Source organism: Falco naumanni, chromosome 5 (assembly GCF_017639655.2).
Source record: "Falco naumanni isolate bFalNau1 chromosome 5, bFalNau1.pat, whole genome shotgun sequence".
Taxonomy (NCBI): Eukaryota; Metazoa; Chordata; class Aves; order Falconiformes; family Falconidae; genus Falco; species Falco naumanni.
The window spans coordinates 75,065,121-75,083,114 of NC_054058.1; the positions used below are offsets into that span (position 1 = coordinate 75,065,121).

Here is a 17,994-nt window from a genome sequence, read left to right on the forward strand (position 1 = left end):
CAACTTCATCTTCATTTTTCATATTGAAAAATATGACTGAATCTTTTACCAAAATTTAGACTGCTTTGATTGTATTTTTACTGTACATCTTCAAAGCTTGCCTAGAGTGATGGATGGTGCCAGAAAATACTCTGAATGGGTTTTATATTAAGGTAACAGTTATTATCTGTCATTCTGTTGCGCTGCGACAGGTTTGTCACGATATAAGGTGTTTCACTGACAAATTAATGCTTCTTTCAACCTGACGTCAAAACCAAGCAACCCCCTTGCCTTATTAATACCTTCACTTTTCTTTCCCAAACTAAAATTTATTCTTTATACCAGTCTTTTACTTCTTAATGTTAATTACAAATTATTAATTATTCTTGTAAGATTATTAATTGCTCTATAAGACTGCACAAACTAAGGATGATGAAGTTTTGGATGTCTTTAAAAAAGAAAATAGGATTACTTATGCATTGTTATGCAGTCATTTTAAACAGTAAATCCTTTCTTATAGAGATTTTTCTAGGTATAGTTAGCTTTTTTAAGAAAATAGTTTTATAGTGAATTTGTGTATTATTTCTGACTTTTATATACATTTTAACAGTTGTTGTTTTTTTTTCTAACAGTCACCTATATAATATTTAGCCATCTTGGATGCCTTAGAGAGAATGCACCCCCTGCCCCAGGCTGGAAAGAAAACTTTTTAACTAAAGGCTCTAATTTCCAAGCCAGATAAAAATGAAAACCTAGATAATATATAGCCTTAGAAATATGCCTGCTATACTTTCAACGGGATTAACAGTGCAGTCTTCTTGTAAAGCTCTAATTATGTCCACTGCTAGTCTACTTACTTTCTGATTGATGTAAGTCTAATAATGACCTGTTCAATTAGTACTGTAACTGCCATTCCAGAAATTTCCAAATACTCCACTGACTTAATCTGCTCTTCTGTCTTGACTGAAATGCAGGTTTCTTAGCATGTAGCATGTATCAACACTTCAACACTATCCTACAAGAACTGAATAGTGCATCCACTGGTCCTGTGAGCCCCACATGCGGAGGCGTTTGCCCACACTTGGCTTAGAAAGAGCATCACTTGCTCAGTTTCTAGCATGACTTTCATTTAGGTTCATGTGCTGAGAATTTTTCTGTTCTGTTAGTGGCTGGGCACAACCCTGGTTAACTTGGGTGACATGTGTAAGGTGGTATCACTGTGGACTTCAGGCTGAAAGTAATATCATGCAGGGATGAAACAGAGAAGACCATGCCACTTATTTATGCTGAGTACTGTGTTGTGTATCAAGCCAGAGAACACCTTTTTGACCTCAGGCTTATTTGCATGTTTTATGTTGTCTTAATTTTCCATTACTGAAAAATAGCTGTTAAGTACCTCCCGATTTAAGTTTTTCTCAGCATTTTCCTTTTGCTTTGACTTCATATGAGTGCCATGACATTTGAATCAGGAAAATAGTTTTTGGGTGAAGGTTATACGTTTGATAATGTATATGCAATTCAGTCTCAGAGATTAGTAATAACTTTGTGAACTCTGCTTTCAAAGTTCAGTTTATATATTGCTAGTCGAGTTTGCTGAGAAGTTTCGTGAGTATAAAGTCTGCAAAATGGTGTTCTGCTATTTATGCAGCAAGCTATTAGGAAAGCCAGAAAGTAATGTATTATGGTAGTGATTTTTCACGGTACATTATGGGTTCAGACTGAGATGCTGCAAAGACTAAAAAACTGGGCTCCCATGATTCAGATACCAACCTAAATCATATTTTGTAACTATTATTAGAACTTACACAATGGTAGCTTCTGTCAGCTGGCTTCCCTCATAAATTGTGTGTTACTGGGATTTTTTTACCCGGATTAATCTTTCTCTTTTTACAAAATGTCAGCACACAATTCACAGCCTATTAATATGGCAATATTTTTTCCAGAAGTAAGGAAAGTAAGTCTCTGTCTCAAGCAATTAAAATTGTGCAGCTATGATTTCAGTAAAATACCTTTGAAATAATTCAAGTCTGGTAAAACTGTGCTACTATTCCAATCTAGTCTTTCATATTTTATTCAAATACATGTCAAACTCAAAGTTCTATCACAGTTGTCTTCCACAAAGAAGATAAAATTAAGAGTATTAGAGAAAAATATCATTTCCGTCCCTAGAAGATGAGCAATTGTATTGCTGTATTCATAGAAAAAGAGTATGAAACAGAACAGTAACTTTTCCATTAAAGGTGAGGAGCAATTGCTGCCTACTTCTAGGAGTTTGTTTTGCCCATTGCAAAGCAATGACAGGAGAGTGTTTGTTCACAGTAAGACAATTTTGAACATACTATTGTAAGTTCTACTTTTGGTTGAATAATAAAACCTGCAACAGATTCTTCCTGAAGACCAACAATCTTTCTGTGTAGCTCTTGACACAGAGTTTCAGGAGCAGGCAGCTCAGAGGCGAGCACAGAGAGGGCTCTAGAGGCTCTGGATGTGGAAAGCAGGGGTGGCTTTGGGTACAGGTGAGATGTGTGTGGTTGGTTCCTGACGTATACTGTCTGAACGTGCCCTTCTTGTAGGTGTTCTGAGCGTTAGAGTTGCTGTTCCACCAGATGACCCCAAGAGAGGTTGCAGGGTTTCAGTGTTAGGTGACTCACCCTTGCAGCACAGAGAATTAAACTGACACAGTGATTGATGCTTAATTTGTACCCAGGCAGAATGAGTGAGCCCCACATTATCACCGTTATTATGTATCAGAGATTAATGTTGCATTTGAGCTTTTTCAGAGAAGTTGATTTGTAATCGTGTTTTTTTCTAATGAGCATGTCGGTAGGCAGCACACAGAATAGAAGCGTGGGGTATTCTTTTCCAAGTATATACACACAAAAATATTTACTGTAGTTCAGTTAAAAAATAGAACCTTACATCTTTATGCCTTTTTCCCCCCTTAAGTCAACTTGGCTATTGGACATTTGTGGGTGATGCGGATTTTCCTAGAATTCAAAACAGCTTCCTGGCAATTTATGCAGCCTAAATAACAATATAAATGTTTTTCTGAAGCCAAATCCAGCCTTATTAGTTCTGTTCAAATGTTTTCAGTATGCTACACTACAGTTGTTCTCTTACTAACCTTATTCTATGGGTTTTCGTCTTTGTGCCATCAATTTTCAAAGAGGTTTTGCCTTTAGAAGAATACCAATAAGCTGCTTTATTTCCATTGCCAACCGTTCTTGCGGAAGTCAGTCGGGACCTTTCTGTCATGACAAACATGGGCCTTAACAAGTTTCAAGCTCTGTTGTGGTACCCTTTGACCAAATCAAAGGAGATTTCTGTGAGTGGGAACATGTGAATGCCAGGTAGTATTTGAAGTGAGACTTCTGTAAATACATTCACATTTCAAGAGCAGAAGTCTGTCCTTGCAGACTTGCTGGGCTATATGTGACTGCGCAGGTTGAGTGTCATTTTTTACATTCTCACTTTGGAAGTAAATGTATAATCCCTTACAATTTAGTGTTTGTCAAAAACATCTGTAAAGGTAAGACTTGTAGGAGCAGTCACAGCCTTTTGAATATCTCAGTAGCAATCATTAATGTTTGTGTGTAAATTATCAATCAAATCAGTATTATACCAGAGGCACCTACAAACAGCTGTTTCATAATTAGCTTTAGTAAATTCCAAAACCAGAGTAAAAGGCAGTTCATTATCAGACAGGCTTTGTAGAGAAGCAGGCAGTATTCAAACATAATTTTTTATTTCATTTATGCACTCACTAACTAGAACACCAAATAAAAAATAAGTATTCTCAAAGCAAAGAGCCCCAAACTTTCCTCTTTTTACCAATCACAGTATTTCCCAGAAACTCCAGCCAAGAGCTGTGCTGGGTGAGAACAAAACCAAGTACCTCTAAATAGCAAAGCTACGCAATGCTTTTACTAGTTAAATGGCAGTTTTTTGAGGTTGACTTGGGAGTGCCTATCTCAAGGTCAATGTTGCATGCTGCCAGCAGGCTCTGGAAGATGCTGCAACTGGCGTCACAATGGAAGGCTGTTTTTCCAGCCACAAGGACTGGAGATCTACTATTGCCATAAGAACTGAAGTTCAGTAGTCTGAAATACGGTACAGAGCGCAGATGAGTTTGGCTCAGCTGCTGATATAGTCTCCCTGTATCATTACAAACCACATTTTTGCTTCTGGCATGGTGCACACTTGGGTCTCGTATTTCAAACAGAGGTTTAAGGTTAGCCCCAATCCAAGAAAATAAATCCAGGGCATGATGTGCTTTCACAGTATTCCAAAGATCAGTCTACGCCTGGTGTTGCTGGTCTCATCGCTGCTTCAGGGTGTCCTGTTGATCTGATCCTTACTCGGACTGCCAGGGTAGAAGGTACTGCAGGGACAAGTGTAACCCAACGGTGAACTGAACCCAAGTTGTCCTTAGGCAGTGAGGGTTCCTCCCTTCCCAGCAAAAGAGAAAATGGAAACTTTTTCCACTGTGAAGATCAAAGAGTATGCAAACTTCAGCCTGTCTCCATGTCTGAGGAGAGCTGGTGAAATACATTGCCTGTAGAGATTAGGGAATTACATATTTGTACAGAGATATACATCCAAATATGAATTCTCATCATGGAGAAAATTATTCATTGTTTGGCTAGATTTTGCTGGGCTTTTTAAATACAATCTATAGTCTGTATATAGTACCATCCCTATGGAATTTATCCTGTAAGCACTACACTCCTGTATTTGAAAACTTTGAATTTAAAATGGTAGGAGGGAGAAATCAAAGGGTATATCTAAGGATCAAAGTGTAAATGTGCGATAAATATAATACACATGTATATGATACATGATATAAAAGATCAATAAGCAAAGAGGCTAGTAATATAATCCATGAACAAAGAAAAAAAAAAGGCTATAAAAGAGAAGGCCATTTCCCCGTCAGTATACTGTATCTTAAATTGTTTTTCGTCATATAAGGCACGTATAAGAACTCAAAGATGTACATTTTTCCAAAGCCTTTGCTCTTGCAATTTGTTTAGATCTTCAGTAAAAGATCATGAAATTGAATTTATTGGAGTAGTCCCAAGTAAGAAAGAAATTAATTTTCTTCTTGAGGAGTCTTAATTTTCTTGCATAATTCCCTCTTGGTTTTCCATCACACTTCATCTTGCCACACGTTCCACAATGATGATAGCTCAAACTTGATGGTTTGAGACTTTGCGGATAAGTCTGATGGCAGACTTGGCTGAAGGTAGTGGTGGAAGGAAGGCAGAAGTTCAAAAAGACCCACACACTTTAATTTAGGGATAGGAAGGCTTTAAAAATAAAATGTGTAGTCGTCAGCTAATGACTGGAATGTAATACATGTTCCTTATAATTTACTAAACCTTTTTAGTACTGCTTTCAGGTTGCTGTTACAGTGCGTTCATATTTTACATGGAAACCTGAAGGAAATTCCAGGGTTGAATATGCCCAATGTACGATGGTTAGTGAAATGCTAACACTCACCTTTATACTCCTCTGAGAACTGGATAGGTTTGTTGAGAATAATTTCCCTTAAATAATAGGCTTAGCTGCAGGCTGTATTTTAATAACAAAGGCTTAGAAAATCCAACTGAGATTTTTGATACTGGAATTTTCATATTCTTACTTAAAAGTGATTTTTCTGGTTACTTTTGCCAGTTGAAGAAATTATTAAAGCAGACCATCTCCTACTGGTTCAGAAATGTTAAATGTATGACATCTTTATTGATCCAGTACTAAGATAAGACATACTTAATTTATTTTAAAAGTATTGTTTGTGCTACAAACACTTTTGCAATTCATATGAGTAATGAGAATCATCAATTCATCATTAATGAATGCTTTCTTAAGGTTTTTTTTTGAAGTTAATGCAAAAAAATATCACTGAACCTATGGAAGAAAAAAAGTCTGATGTTCTTCTCCTGAGAGAACCACTTGGAGAAACTTTGAGAGAAGAGAGGATGTGGCAGTTAATATTTTTTTATGTTTAAAATCTTTTCAGTTACTTTTAGGAAGCTCACAGTGAGAAATTTGTATTGGCCAGTGTGTTGTGGAGCCCTGGCTGGCACAGGCTCTCTCACAGCTGGCTAGTGCCAGACCCTCGCTGCTGCTCAAGCCTGCATTGCTGATTTTTGTGCACACACCAGCCTAGAGCTGTGTGGGTCTGGAGAGCAAGGCTGGAAGAGGGGAATTACAGGTCACCTCGGGTTAGGTTGTATATACCGGAATGAAAATTCATCGAGTCTTTATGGATAAGTGGCCATGGTGTCACTGAATTGATGGGGATGACTGAAAGGGGTTGTATATGATAATTACAGATATTCTGAATTCTTAGGGAGCCATTTAAAAAAATAGTCAGAAATGATCAATTAAACCATGTACACAGCTTTTTATTTACGATGGCTATGATCTTCTTGCTATATCCTGGACAGTCACCCAAAAAATTTTTCTTACGTCCAGTTTCATGGGAAAAAGCCTCTCTTATATTATCACTAGAGAAAAGAACTAATAGAGCAGATATTCCTAATATCTGGTTTAAATAATTCAGGTGGTCAGTTAGATCATCTGTGAATGATGAAAGATAAGTTAGTCTAGCATGCACTGAACTATGTATCTTCTACTGGTGCAGAAGAAACCTGAGATACTGTCATATGCCCACGGGGGCATACCACGGTATTAAGGCAAAGTTTCAGGTAGCACCTCAGTAAATATTTGGGGTGAGACTCTCCAGTACAATAGTCCTACTGAAGCTGGTGAAAACCTGGTCCACCAAGGCATTCGAGTTTGCCAAATACATGTCTTATTGTTACAGTCAGGAGTGGGAGCTTGGTGAAAACAAGGGGAGACAGGCTGATGCAAGCAGGGCAACAGAAGAAGGGAGGCAGCTTGTACTAGAAGTTTATAAGCTTGTCTTTTCATAGGGTACAGGTCCTGAGATATTTCCTTTATTTTCCTCAGACACAGGTTGTGTACAGATGCAAATCTAGATGTGAGTCTTACTTATAGATATTTCTAATCAGGAATATTTATAGAACCCAGGGAAACAGGAATCTTTTAAATTTTAATCCCAGCAAATAAAATATCTAAGGCAAATTATTCTTGGCTGAGATGCAATTGATTATACTGTTGAAAAACAAATAATTTACCACATCAGGTTTTGGAAAGTCAATTTGCTGAAAGGTTATGATACAAGATGAGAAAATAGTAATCGGTGAATACTCAGAAATGTTTGTTGAGAAGTTATAACCGCAAAAATTGTGTTAAGGGTAGGAAATAAATTATTTAGAGCTAACATGGTAAGAACAAGAGGGACATTTGTGTTTACAAGTAGTCTTTCACTGAAAAATGAAATACAAGAGTGGGCTCCAGGTGCAGCATCAGCGAGTTACTGAATAGAAAGTTACAGAAAAGCAGTTACAACGTTTAGGACTAGAGAAAATTATAAACCTTTATCCCTGTCATTTTCTCGGAAATGGCAATTATCTTCTTCAGTTTTGAATCTTTTAACGAGCTACACACTATTCAATACCATTTTGTATGTGTGTTCTTTCTTTTCTGACTGGACTTTGCTACTTCATTTTATAAAGGGAAGGAAACTTGATAGAAATACATTAAAACACTGTAAAAAGATATACTTTGCTCATTAAATTCTTAAGTATAACATGCAAACAGAGCATTTTTTAGTTCATCCAAGTGTATCTAATTTTATAACCTCTGGAATCAAATTCAGTCACGGTTATGAGTTTGCCATCATGATTGGTAGCTGTACCTAAACCAGGCATACATTATGCAAGAGATTATTACTGGAAGTATTTAATTCACATCCTATATTTCCAAGCTATCAAAGCAATGGGATTCATTGGAGTGAAATGAAACTGAAACGGAGTATAGGCCTCAAGCCAGGGGGGAGAAAAAAAAAAAGAAAAAAGCCCTGCATGGCTACAAGCCAGGGCATACTCTATGGTGCAGTTGTCAGCCTCCTCCCATGGCAGCGGCCAACAAACGTTTTAAATTATGGTCTCTGGGTCTGGGTTTCTAAAGCTTGTGCTGTATAATGCCTCGGACACACAACAGCTCTTCCTTTTCATGCCGTGCACAGCGAGCAGGATGTGGCCTTCGTGAGCTGGTTCTCCCTGAGCTCCTCTTCGTGAGCCGCTGCGCGGCTGTGGTGGGGTTGGTGGTACCAAGTGACAGGTGCTGGCAGCCCCTCAGCATCGTTTCGAGCTCCTCACTGTGTGCTGGCTGGGAATAATAGAAAACTAAGGGCTTAGGTTCATGTCAGGGATTTTCCAGCATGTAAATGGTTTTCAGTGTACTGCAAAAAAGCAAAATAAAGGAAAGTTGAATTTTATGGAAAACAAGTCAGTCACATGTCTACTGGATTGGATTGGACCACTGAATAGTGGAGTATTGTTACTGCCTGTAAAAACAGTTTATTTCTGCCTCTTTTTCTATGAACTTATTGACAGTGTCACTAAGTTTCTTTTTTCCCTCCAGAGTAAATCAAATGATAACATTTTCTGCCTGTTATTTCTGCCTTTTGGAAGACATAGTCCTGTTGTTATTACTCATGTTATTCCTGATTTATATAGTCTATAATACAAGATCTAATTCAGTGCTGCTAAATCAAGGCTGGTTTACATACTTGCAACTCACTATAGATTCTTGCAGAAAGTCTTATGGCCCCATAGTAGCAGTCAAGATGTTGTTATGCTTGTAATTTAAAAGGATCAGGCTGCTGAAAAGCTCGGGTACTACAGATACCTGGAAAACACATTTGGAGTGAAGTATGCTTTTGACAAGCATCAGGTAAAACAACAGAGCTTTTTAGGGATGAAAAGCAGAAGAATGACAATTGGAAGGATGAATTAAAAAGATTCTATTTGCTTTTCAGGATTCTCAAACTACTTCATCTTTTACACTTGCCAGGATGTAAAATTCATTGCTTTACCAGATTCTAAAAAAAAAGGCTGCTTGTACCCTAAGATTTGAAAAACGTTGGGTCAGAAAACAGAATGACTCAAAGAAGAATGTTTGGTAATAGTACATGTGCTGTCTGTAGTTCATCTGACTGCTCTTTAAACTAGCTTTGCTAATGTTGCAGTGTATACTCAGATATTAAGAAAAAAATGTTTCCCTTTTGCTTGGAAGCTGGTAAGTTTTTTTCCTCTGCACTGTGTACAGGTTTTATTTCTGTTGCAAACTTTTGCTTTTGAATCTGTATGTAACAAATAGAAGGCTATAGGTATCTCTTCTTGTAAATATATATATTTTATGCTCTAGTTTGGAATATGCAATTTGCAAAAAATATCAGGTTACTCTTTTTATTAAGTGCTTGGGAGGTTTTAGTGCATTCATTAACACATGGTGAAGTAAATGGCCATGCTCGAAGCAAAAAGCTGTAAATAAAAAATGCACTTTGAGGGTCAGAAATCTGTGTAGGTTCCTAAACTTACTTGTGTCGTAAGTTGAATGATTCAGGTTTTTGTCAGCGGGCAGGCTACAGCTGTTGTTCTCGAGCTGGCATTTTCTGAGGCTGCCAGAAAGCATCTGCATCACTGGGCATGTCCTGTATATCAGAGTGAGAAGAGCAAGAGCTGCAGGACCTTTACTCTCTGCAGCCAGTCAGAAAGGACAGCTGATCCTGATCAGGAGCAGAGCATCTCTCTGCAGCCTCCTCTAGCCCTCACCTCCTCTGAAATCTCATAAGAAATTGGCAGGAGTGAGGATGTTCTGGTCTGCAAACAGAGCCCGTTGCTAGAAACAATGTTAGTGGTACCAAAGTAGTAGACTAAGTGGCTCAGCTGGGATCCTGGAAGACTGGAGATCTGCATGGAAGTTCTCAGCCTCTGGGAACTGGGTACACAGGTATTTCTTTGTGTCTGTTATGAGTTGGGTTTTTTTTTTTTTTTCTTCTTTTGATTATGAGAGTCTGCTGTGGTTTTGCCTTTAGCTAAACATGAGAATAATTATTTATGAGCTTTTTAAAAACCTGGAACAAAAGGTTTTGAAGTTATTGACAGAAAGCAGCAATAATAAGATTATGGACTTGTAATTGGCAGATTGATAGGAATAGCTGTAAGGAGAAATGTTTTAATTTACAGCTATTTATGCTCTGCGGTGATTTTCAAATAATTAGGTAGGGATGTTATTTGTGCCTTTTTACAGGAAAATCTTTATGCAGTCTGTCAATAAGGCTTCTTGCAAAGGTTTCAATAGCAAAAGCCGTTTGAAAAAATGTTTTAAGGTCGAATGTGTGAAGCAACAAGTTAAGGATCTATCTGCCTACAATTTTTCTTGCTGAGAATATATGCCCAAACTCAGTGTAGTAATGATTTTCTATATTTTTTCCTTATGTCAGAATTTCAGAGAATGAAGAAATTGAGTTATTTATGGACTTTTTTCCATAATTATAAAAATGATCCATACTCAAGGTTAAAAGAAATGTGAAAGTTTAAAGAAATGGAGAGGAACTATATCAGGACATTTTTATTAATCATGTTGGATTAGATTGATAGGCCTGCCTTTAATAGTGGAACCTGGGACAATGGGCAGTGGCTAAACTATATTTTAAGATGTTTCATCCTAAACTTGTAATGAAAGTGGCAAATAGAGGATTTTAAACTGTTTTCCCCCCATTTTTGCAGTGCTATGCTAAGGCGTTATATTAGTAATGACTCTTTTCAGTAGTAGAAATAAGATGTGTACCCTTGCTTGCTATAGTACCTTTTTCAGATATGAGTACTATTAGAAATAAATAACACAAAAGATTATGTCGTATTTTATGATTTTATGATCATTAACTACAGCTACATTTCATTCTGGTTACACTTGGACTGAAAACACCGAAGGTTTCAAAGACATTTTGAACCAAGATTTTTTGTTTTAATAAGCATGTGGGAAATCGGTACAAGGTCATGGGGAACATAATATGTAATAATGTGTCATTTGGATATATGTGTAGGTATAATAATGACATGTTCCAGTTTTGTATAGAAAAAAATTGATCCTACTGACTATAATCCTGTATGTATTTTCTGAACTGTACAGATTTGGCCACTTAGTTGTCATTAACTGTTTTTAACCTTGACAGTTACCAATATTAAATAACATTATACCTACTGCATGCCTTAACCAGAAAGCTCTTTGTGCTTCTGTCATCCATTGTGACAGAAACATGAAGGAAAATGAGCCACTGAGACTTTACAAGTGATTCATTGCTTCCGTCAAAGCAATATATTTTAAAATCATGCTTTCATTTGTCTTTTCCTTGACAGGAGGCATTGTTGATAAGGACCTTCGTCACTACCTCAATTTACGGTTCCAGAAGGGTTCGGTAGACCATGAGCTCCAGCAGATCATAAGAGACAATCTCTACCTCCGCACAGTGCCATGTGAGTAGGGTGGGGATGAACAAATCTATTTTCTTAGTGGCTACAGATTATTTGAATTAATGCTGCTGAGGTCATTTGTAATGTGTGAAGAGGTGGACTCTAGATGAAGCAGTCCTCCTGTAAATAGGTCTGTGGCTTGGTTCATGTGTTCTGCGTTGTTGCTGAGAAACCAAACTGTGTAATGCTGAATTAATTTCTGAAAATGCATGGTGTTTCTGAAGTTGCAGTCTTAAAGCTGTGGCTCTAGAGTAATAATATTTTTAATTCTGCAGTTTCAGAAAGCACACATTTGAAGGAAAAGAAACCCTGAGGTTTATGGGCTGGTTAAATTGATGTCAGACAGAGAGTTTGATCTGCCTTGTGTTTAACAGTTTTATACCTTACATAATAATACTTTGGGGTTTAGAATACAGTAGGGCAACAGAGGAAACATGTAAACTAGGAAATTTTGTTGTTTAGGTGCAGCAGGCATGGCAATCAAAGTTCATATTGTCTTGCACACATGTTCTTTTGTTGTTACATAAGTCAATGGTGTCTGTTTCTGAAATGTTCTGAAACTTCTAAAATAATTTTTATAGCTATTGACATTAGCCACCTATTTCTGCAGTAGACGTGGAATTAAGCAGAGTAACGTAAGCCTTGTCTGACTGTCAGGGCTGTGTCTTTCACGGCAGATCTACTTGGTTGACAGACAATATATAATTTAAAGTGGGTAAGTTCCATTATTCTTCCCTTATGAAATAATCACTTGGTAGACAAAAAGTGGACCTTCTAGATTAGGCAAAAAAAGAGTGCACCTCTGAACTTGCAGGCTTGACACTGGAATGATGGGCAGAGGAAGGTACACTGAGTAAATGATTGTGCTACTTACATGATAATGAGTGAAAGCTGTGGTGTTGTGAGTGCTGGTGTACATTTTTTCTTTCATTACTTTAAAGAATGAAGCTTTGAACAGCTCCACCAAAAAAAGATGCTCAGGCATTTCCCTTTTCCTTTGGAAGGTGAAGATAAATAAAGTCTTTAATTTCACAAGTTACATTAATCCCTTGATTAGAAAGGAAGGTGGAGAAAAACATTTAAAAAATATTACCTGTATGCAGAAATCAAAACCATTACGTTTATGTGAGATTTATGATGGATTAGGTTTGTCTGAAAGTGCTGAGAAACAATCACAGCTGAAGTGCAAATGCAAGTGCAAATATGCTTTTGAGATTAAATCCCACTTCTTAGGATGTCTGAGAGAGTCGTTAGCATAGGAGTATACTTACTATAGCCCCAGCATACACTTGTTAATGGCAGAGATCTAGACTGAAAAGAAGGAAAACCCAACAGTATTACGACTGCTGCACACATGTAACAGATACTGTTTATTGGCAGTATGGGCATGATGCATATTTTTGGGGTTTGTTTTGTTTTTAATCAAGGCAATAATAAACTGTTTTCATTTGTCAAGTAAAACACAGGACTTAAAGAAGCAAATTTATTGTTCAAAAAGTAGCACCACAACCATGAAGATCCCAATTTGGAACATATAAACACTGCTTTAACTTATCCATCTTCTGTGTCACTTTACATGGTTAGATTCTTAGGTTGTTATCATATTACATATTGAGCATCTTTAAGTGAGAACGAGATTTTAAAAAATAGCGTAGTAGTGCATATGACAGCAGCTGAATTGCTGGGTAAGCAGGCATATTCTTGGATAAAGTAAAAGGCTCTTCAATAGTGGTGGTAGAAAAAAAAGAAAAAATATAGTGCCTATGTGGTATATTTTCTTTGAAATTTTCTTGAAAATCCTATGAAAGTAGCCCTTCTGAAATGTGGGAATTAATTTATTTAAAATAAAGAAACTAAGAAATGCAGAGAGGGTGATATGTGGTTAGCTAAAGAAGCTTCCATAATCACGTGAATGAAAAGGACACTGTTGCATATATTGCCACCCAGATATCCCCTCAATCGTAACGGCAGTTAATATTTTCTAATGAAATTTTATTCTATCTCCATCATTCATTTTTCAGAGGGAAAATGTTCTCAATGTTTTCTTTTTTTCATATAACTTAACTAGTTTTTGAATTGTGAACTTTTCAAGGGTGCTGGTATTCAATTTCCTACTTTGTATGGTCCCTTTTTTTTAATTTAAGTTCTGTCTGTACGCTAAGAGTAATTGTTGCAATGATTAGCCATCAAAACACTATACTTTACAACAGGTAGAGAGATTTCTTTAGTATGCAGCAGTAATATTTAAATGACTATAGCCCTTGCCCACAAACTCACATAATGAGTACAGACTAACCATGTGCTTATTACAAATCTTGCAACAGATGCCAAAAGAGCAAAGGCAGCGCTCTATTTGCTCAAATTCTTGTGCAGAAAAATATATCGAGAAAGCCAACTGCAGGCAACGTATTTTATTTCCAGTGACAAGGTTGTAACACAATGTCGTGGTTTAACCCCTGCCCGCAACCCAGCCCCAGGCAGCTGCTCGCTCACTGCCCCAGAGCGGGATGGGAAGAGGATTGGAAGAGTAAAAATGGGAAAACTCGTGGGCTGAGATAAAGACAGTGTAATAGGTAAAGCAAAAGCTGCACACAGACAAAGTAAAACAAGGAATTCATTCACCCCTGCCCATGGGCAGGTGGGTGTTGAGCCACCTCCAGGGAAGCCGGGCTTCGTCACATGTAACAGTTACTCAGGAAGACAAACGCCATAATGCTGAATGTCCCCCCTTCCTCCTTCTTCCCCCAGTTTACATATTGAGCATGACGTGCTATGGTATGGAACATCCCTTTGGCTGGTTTGGGCAGCTGTCCTGGCTGTGTCCCCTCCCAGTGTCCCGTGCCCCCCCAGCCCTCTCGCTGGCCGGGCCCCAGAAACTGAAAAGTCCTTGGCTTGGTACAGACACCACCCAGCAACAACCAAACCATCCGTGAGCCACCAACGGTGTCCTCACACCACATCCAAAGCACCAGCTGCACCAGCTGCTAAGGAGGAAATTAACTCCATCCCAGCCGAAACCAGGACACATAAAGAGGAAAAGAATCTGAAAACTTGGTGGCAAACTTTTCTCTTTAAAAATGTACCTACAATTTTTCCTCAGTTATAGAAGTATAATTGCAAGTGAAACTAAGAGAACCTTTATAAAAAAGTCTTTGACCTTGAGTTTTTACTGTTCTTTGCGTGTTGTTCAGGCTGACAGCACTGGCCCTAGCAGCACAGTGGGCATAGCTACTGGTTTCTCAGCCTTCTCGGTTAGACTAAGACATCTTTCACTTACATTAAATGAGTGAGTATCCTATGTGAAACTAGGAAGCAGAGAACTAAATTCACACCTGTTTCAAATCAGGATAAGCCAAATGTAGTTAGGACAGGGAAACCAGTGCTTTACTGGATAAGAATTTGGATTGTACTTGATACCAGTGTACGTCCCTGTGTGCAACAAAGAATGGATGAGCCAAAAACACATGAAATGAGGATAATGGATCAATTCTGCCCTTGGAAATTGTGGCCAGTGTGGATGGGATGAATCAGTTGGGTTTTTGATCCTTACATTTCTCTATTTTTACTAATGCGGTGCCACTTTCTACCAAATTAGAAATGACCATGTAACCCTAAAAGTCAAATGCTACCTTCCATAAGTGGTTGCAGTTCTTGGTGCCATATGAAATTGATTTTCCTTGCATTGTCAATAGAAATTACACGCATATATCCCAGGGCTGAATGTGCGATTGTATTTGCAGCAGTCGGGATGCAACCGTTAACTAGCTCTGTCCCTAGAGCTGTGTGCCAGCAGTAATGAAACTGATACATAAACAAGAAAATGAAGAAAAAGTTCAGTTAATTTGAAACTGAGTTAGAAAAGCAATAAAGCTTCCAGCAGACAAGGTCAAGAAAATGGAAGTTTTTTGAAGATACAGTATATAATATAATATAGATAGAAATAATATAAAAGAAAATGTGCACTTAAGAAGGAAGGCTGGACAGTGGTTTTCTGTCAGGGCACAGCTCTTGCTTTAAAGCAAGCAGGAGGACTGGACTTCAAGTGTTGGGAAACCAAAAAGTAACACAGATGAAAAATATTCTGAGCATCTCAGGGGAAAATGAAAAATTACAAAAGAGGGAAAGAAAGGTGCAGAGTTTTCCAGGTTCAGAAGACCTGACTGAAGTTTGTCTCATGCATTTTCTTCCCTGTTTTCTGTTGTGTGGGTTTTTAGCATAGTTTGCGCACCTTAAAACTTATTCCTGAAGTTATCTAGGAGCACTGACTATTGAAGTTCTCCCACAGTACAGAAATATAGCCATAAGAAGTGGCAGTTGTTAAACACAGGTAAGCAGTATCTGACACGCTCTGCCCAAGTCCAGGGATCTGGAGAAAGGCCAAGAAACGTATGTAAGACTCTGAATGCCAGAGGCAGACAACAACTTAGTCATGCTGCACCTTCTACTTGGAAATGCTCTTGGCAAACTGCAGTTGCCATGTGGACAACCAGCTTTCCATTCTTCACTGACGTGAGGAGGGATAGCAATAACTTTGTGTCATTGCAGGAATAAAGCTTTAGGGGAGTACATGACAGGAAAGCAGTTTTGGTAGTGACAGTCATGGTCAGACCTGTCTCCTTTGATACGTCCTTCCAAGCAATTGCAAATTACATTTCTTTAAGAGCTGGCAAAATAGTGGAGCTGTGGTTGAAAATAGAGTCTGTATGCTTCCTTTGAGACCAGGAATATGAAATGATAGTGGAAGACATTGACTTCTTACAGTGCTGTTTAATCACAATGACAAGCTGATTCAGAAAAGTAAAACATCATCTATTAATCTGAAGAGATCCTCTGGGATATAACCTCAGATTGACAGTAGCTGAGGTGAATGACTCTATTCCACTACACCGATTTACTCCAGTGGAGGATGTAGCCCTGAAATGCATCCTCCACAGTGATAATGTGAAAGAATTAAAAAAAAAAGGGGGTAGAAAAGTTATGGGGATGAGGAAGTTTCTTTCTTAGCCTTTGTGTTCAGATAAAAATAACGGTGAAAGAATGGAGAGAACTGGGTGTGTGGCTGAGGCTTACTGCAGTGGATAATGGAGTATTACTATTAACACAGAAGTCTTGGAGGAGGGATGGTTTATTGAAGACATTTGTCAGCAATGCAGGAAAAAAAGGTTCTGTTTGTGACTCAGCCTGTGCTATACGTGAGTGACCACAGGCAAGAAATGCAGTCATTCTGTGCTGCAGTTCCCCACATACCAAATAGTGATAATAATTACTTCTTTTACTTAGTTTGCCTATTGACGTTATGATTCCTCTGTGTTAGGTGAATATAGTTAATGCACTGAACTGGAAATATGAAACCTTTGAACACTTAATATCCTTCCTTTCTGCTGTGACTTCTTATTTTTATTCATCTTCCATGAATAATTAGACTCTGGGGTCATTCAGAGTGGCTTTAAGAGCCTCATTTTCAAATATGGTTTTGTTCTATTCTATTTTAGTATAATCGGATCTATGTATAAACAAATTTAACCTACATGCTGCACTATTGTCTGTGTGCTGTTGAAGTGTTCTATGTTACAGCATGCTTCTTTTTATTGTCTGGTTCTCTTGCCAGAAGAGAAAGTATATGCAGTGGTTATTATTTTTTTTCTGGGCTTTTGTTTGTCACGTATGGCAAAGCTAGTTCCATACCATAGTGAGATAATGAAGTTGATAAAATGTGTTTCTACTTGAAGTATAAAGTGTGGCAGGGTGGCGAGGCACTTTAGAGAATTCACTCCACACTTTCAGTCCTGGAGAAATTTCCATCTACAAAACGAGCAAGGTCTTTCCCTCTGGCAGAGAAATGTATTATATTAGGGAACCACAGTCATTCGTGGTCATCTTCGTGGGTACTAATCAGAAGTAAGAAACTTCTGGATGCGTGTATTGTGGTTTGATGAAGCTTTCCTCCCTGGGGTTAGAGCTCGTAGGTGTATCATAGCTTGTGTTAGTTCTAATACCTTTCATATTGGTCACTATAACAAGAGAGTGACAATGATGGGTAAATACTGAAGGATATCACAGTTACATACCCAGATTTTCATCTCAGGTTTCTGAGTTTCAAGCTGAGGAAAGACTTGCAGAAGTGGGCACTAACTGTGTATTGGTGAGGGTGCACCCAACTCTCTGTGTGTGTAGTTCTGCCACTCTGAATAAGGATGCAAGATATATTTGACTGATCTATAAGTGGACAAATATGAGGCCTTTCAAGTTTTGTTTGTAAAATACTTCCTTCCTCCTCTAAAAAGTATATAGCCAAGAACATTCAAAGGGAAATGTGTGAAACAGACTTGCCAGTGGTTTCATATATTTTTCTTATAAGTTTCTTCAGTGTCAAAAGTTTCTTTAAAGGGTGGAAATTCAGCGCACAGCGTTGTTCTTAAAATAAAGCAAATCAGGAAGTCCAGATATTGTCAGTTAAAAGATCTGCCAGTTTGACATCATATGGTACTAATGTTAGGATAAAACAACCTGTGCTTAGCACACCATACTGTCAAGAAATGTCTACATCACTGGAAATAACAGTACCTAACTTTAATGACTACTTTATTCTTTCAGACAGTCTTAGTTATTG

The 17,994-nt window shown here is 37.9% G+C and overlaps 1 protein-coding gene across 9 annotated transcripts in view; it reads left to right on the top strand.

The window, feature by feature from the left end:
* The window catches only part of MAGI2 (membrane associated guanylate kinase, WW and PDZ domain containing 2), a 754,276-nt gene that overhangs the window by 219,043 nt on the left and 517,239 nt on the right, over positions 1-17,994 (top strand). For all 9 annotated transcript variants that reach the window (XM_040595989.1, XM_040595988.1, XM_040595990.1 and 6 more), the window contains exon 2: positions 11,271-11,387. In XM_040595989.1, the coding sequence (XP_040451923.1) occupies positions 11,271-11,387 (117 nt within the window). The remainder of the gene's footprint in view (positions 1-11,270; positions 11,388-17,994) is intronic.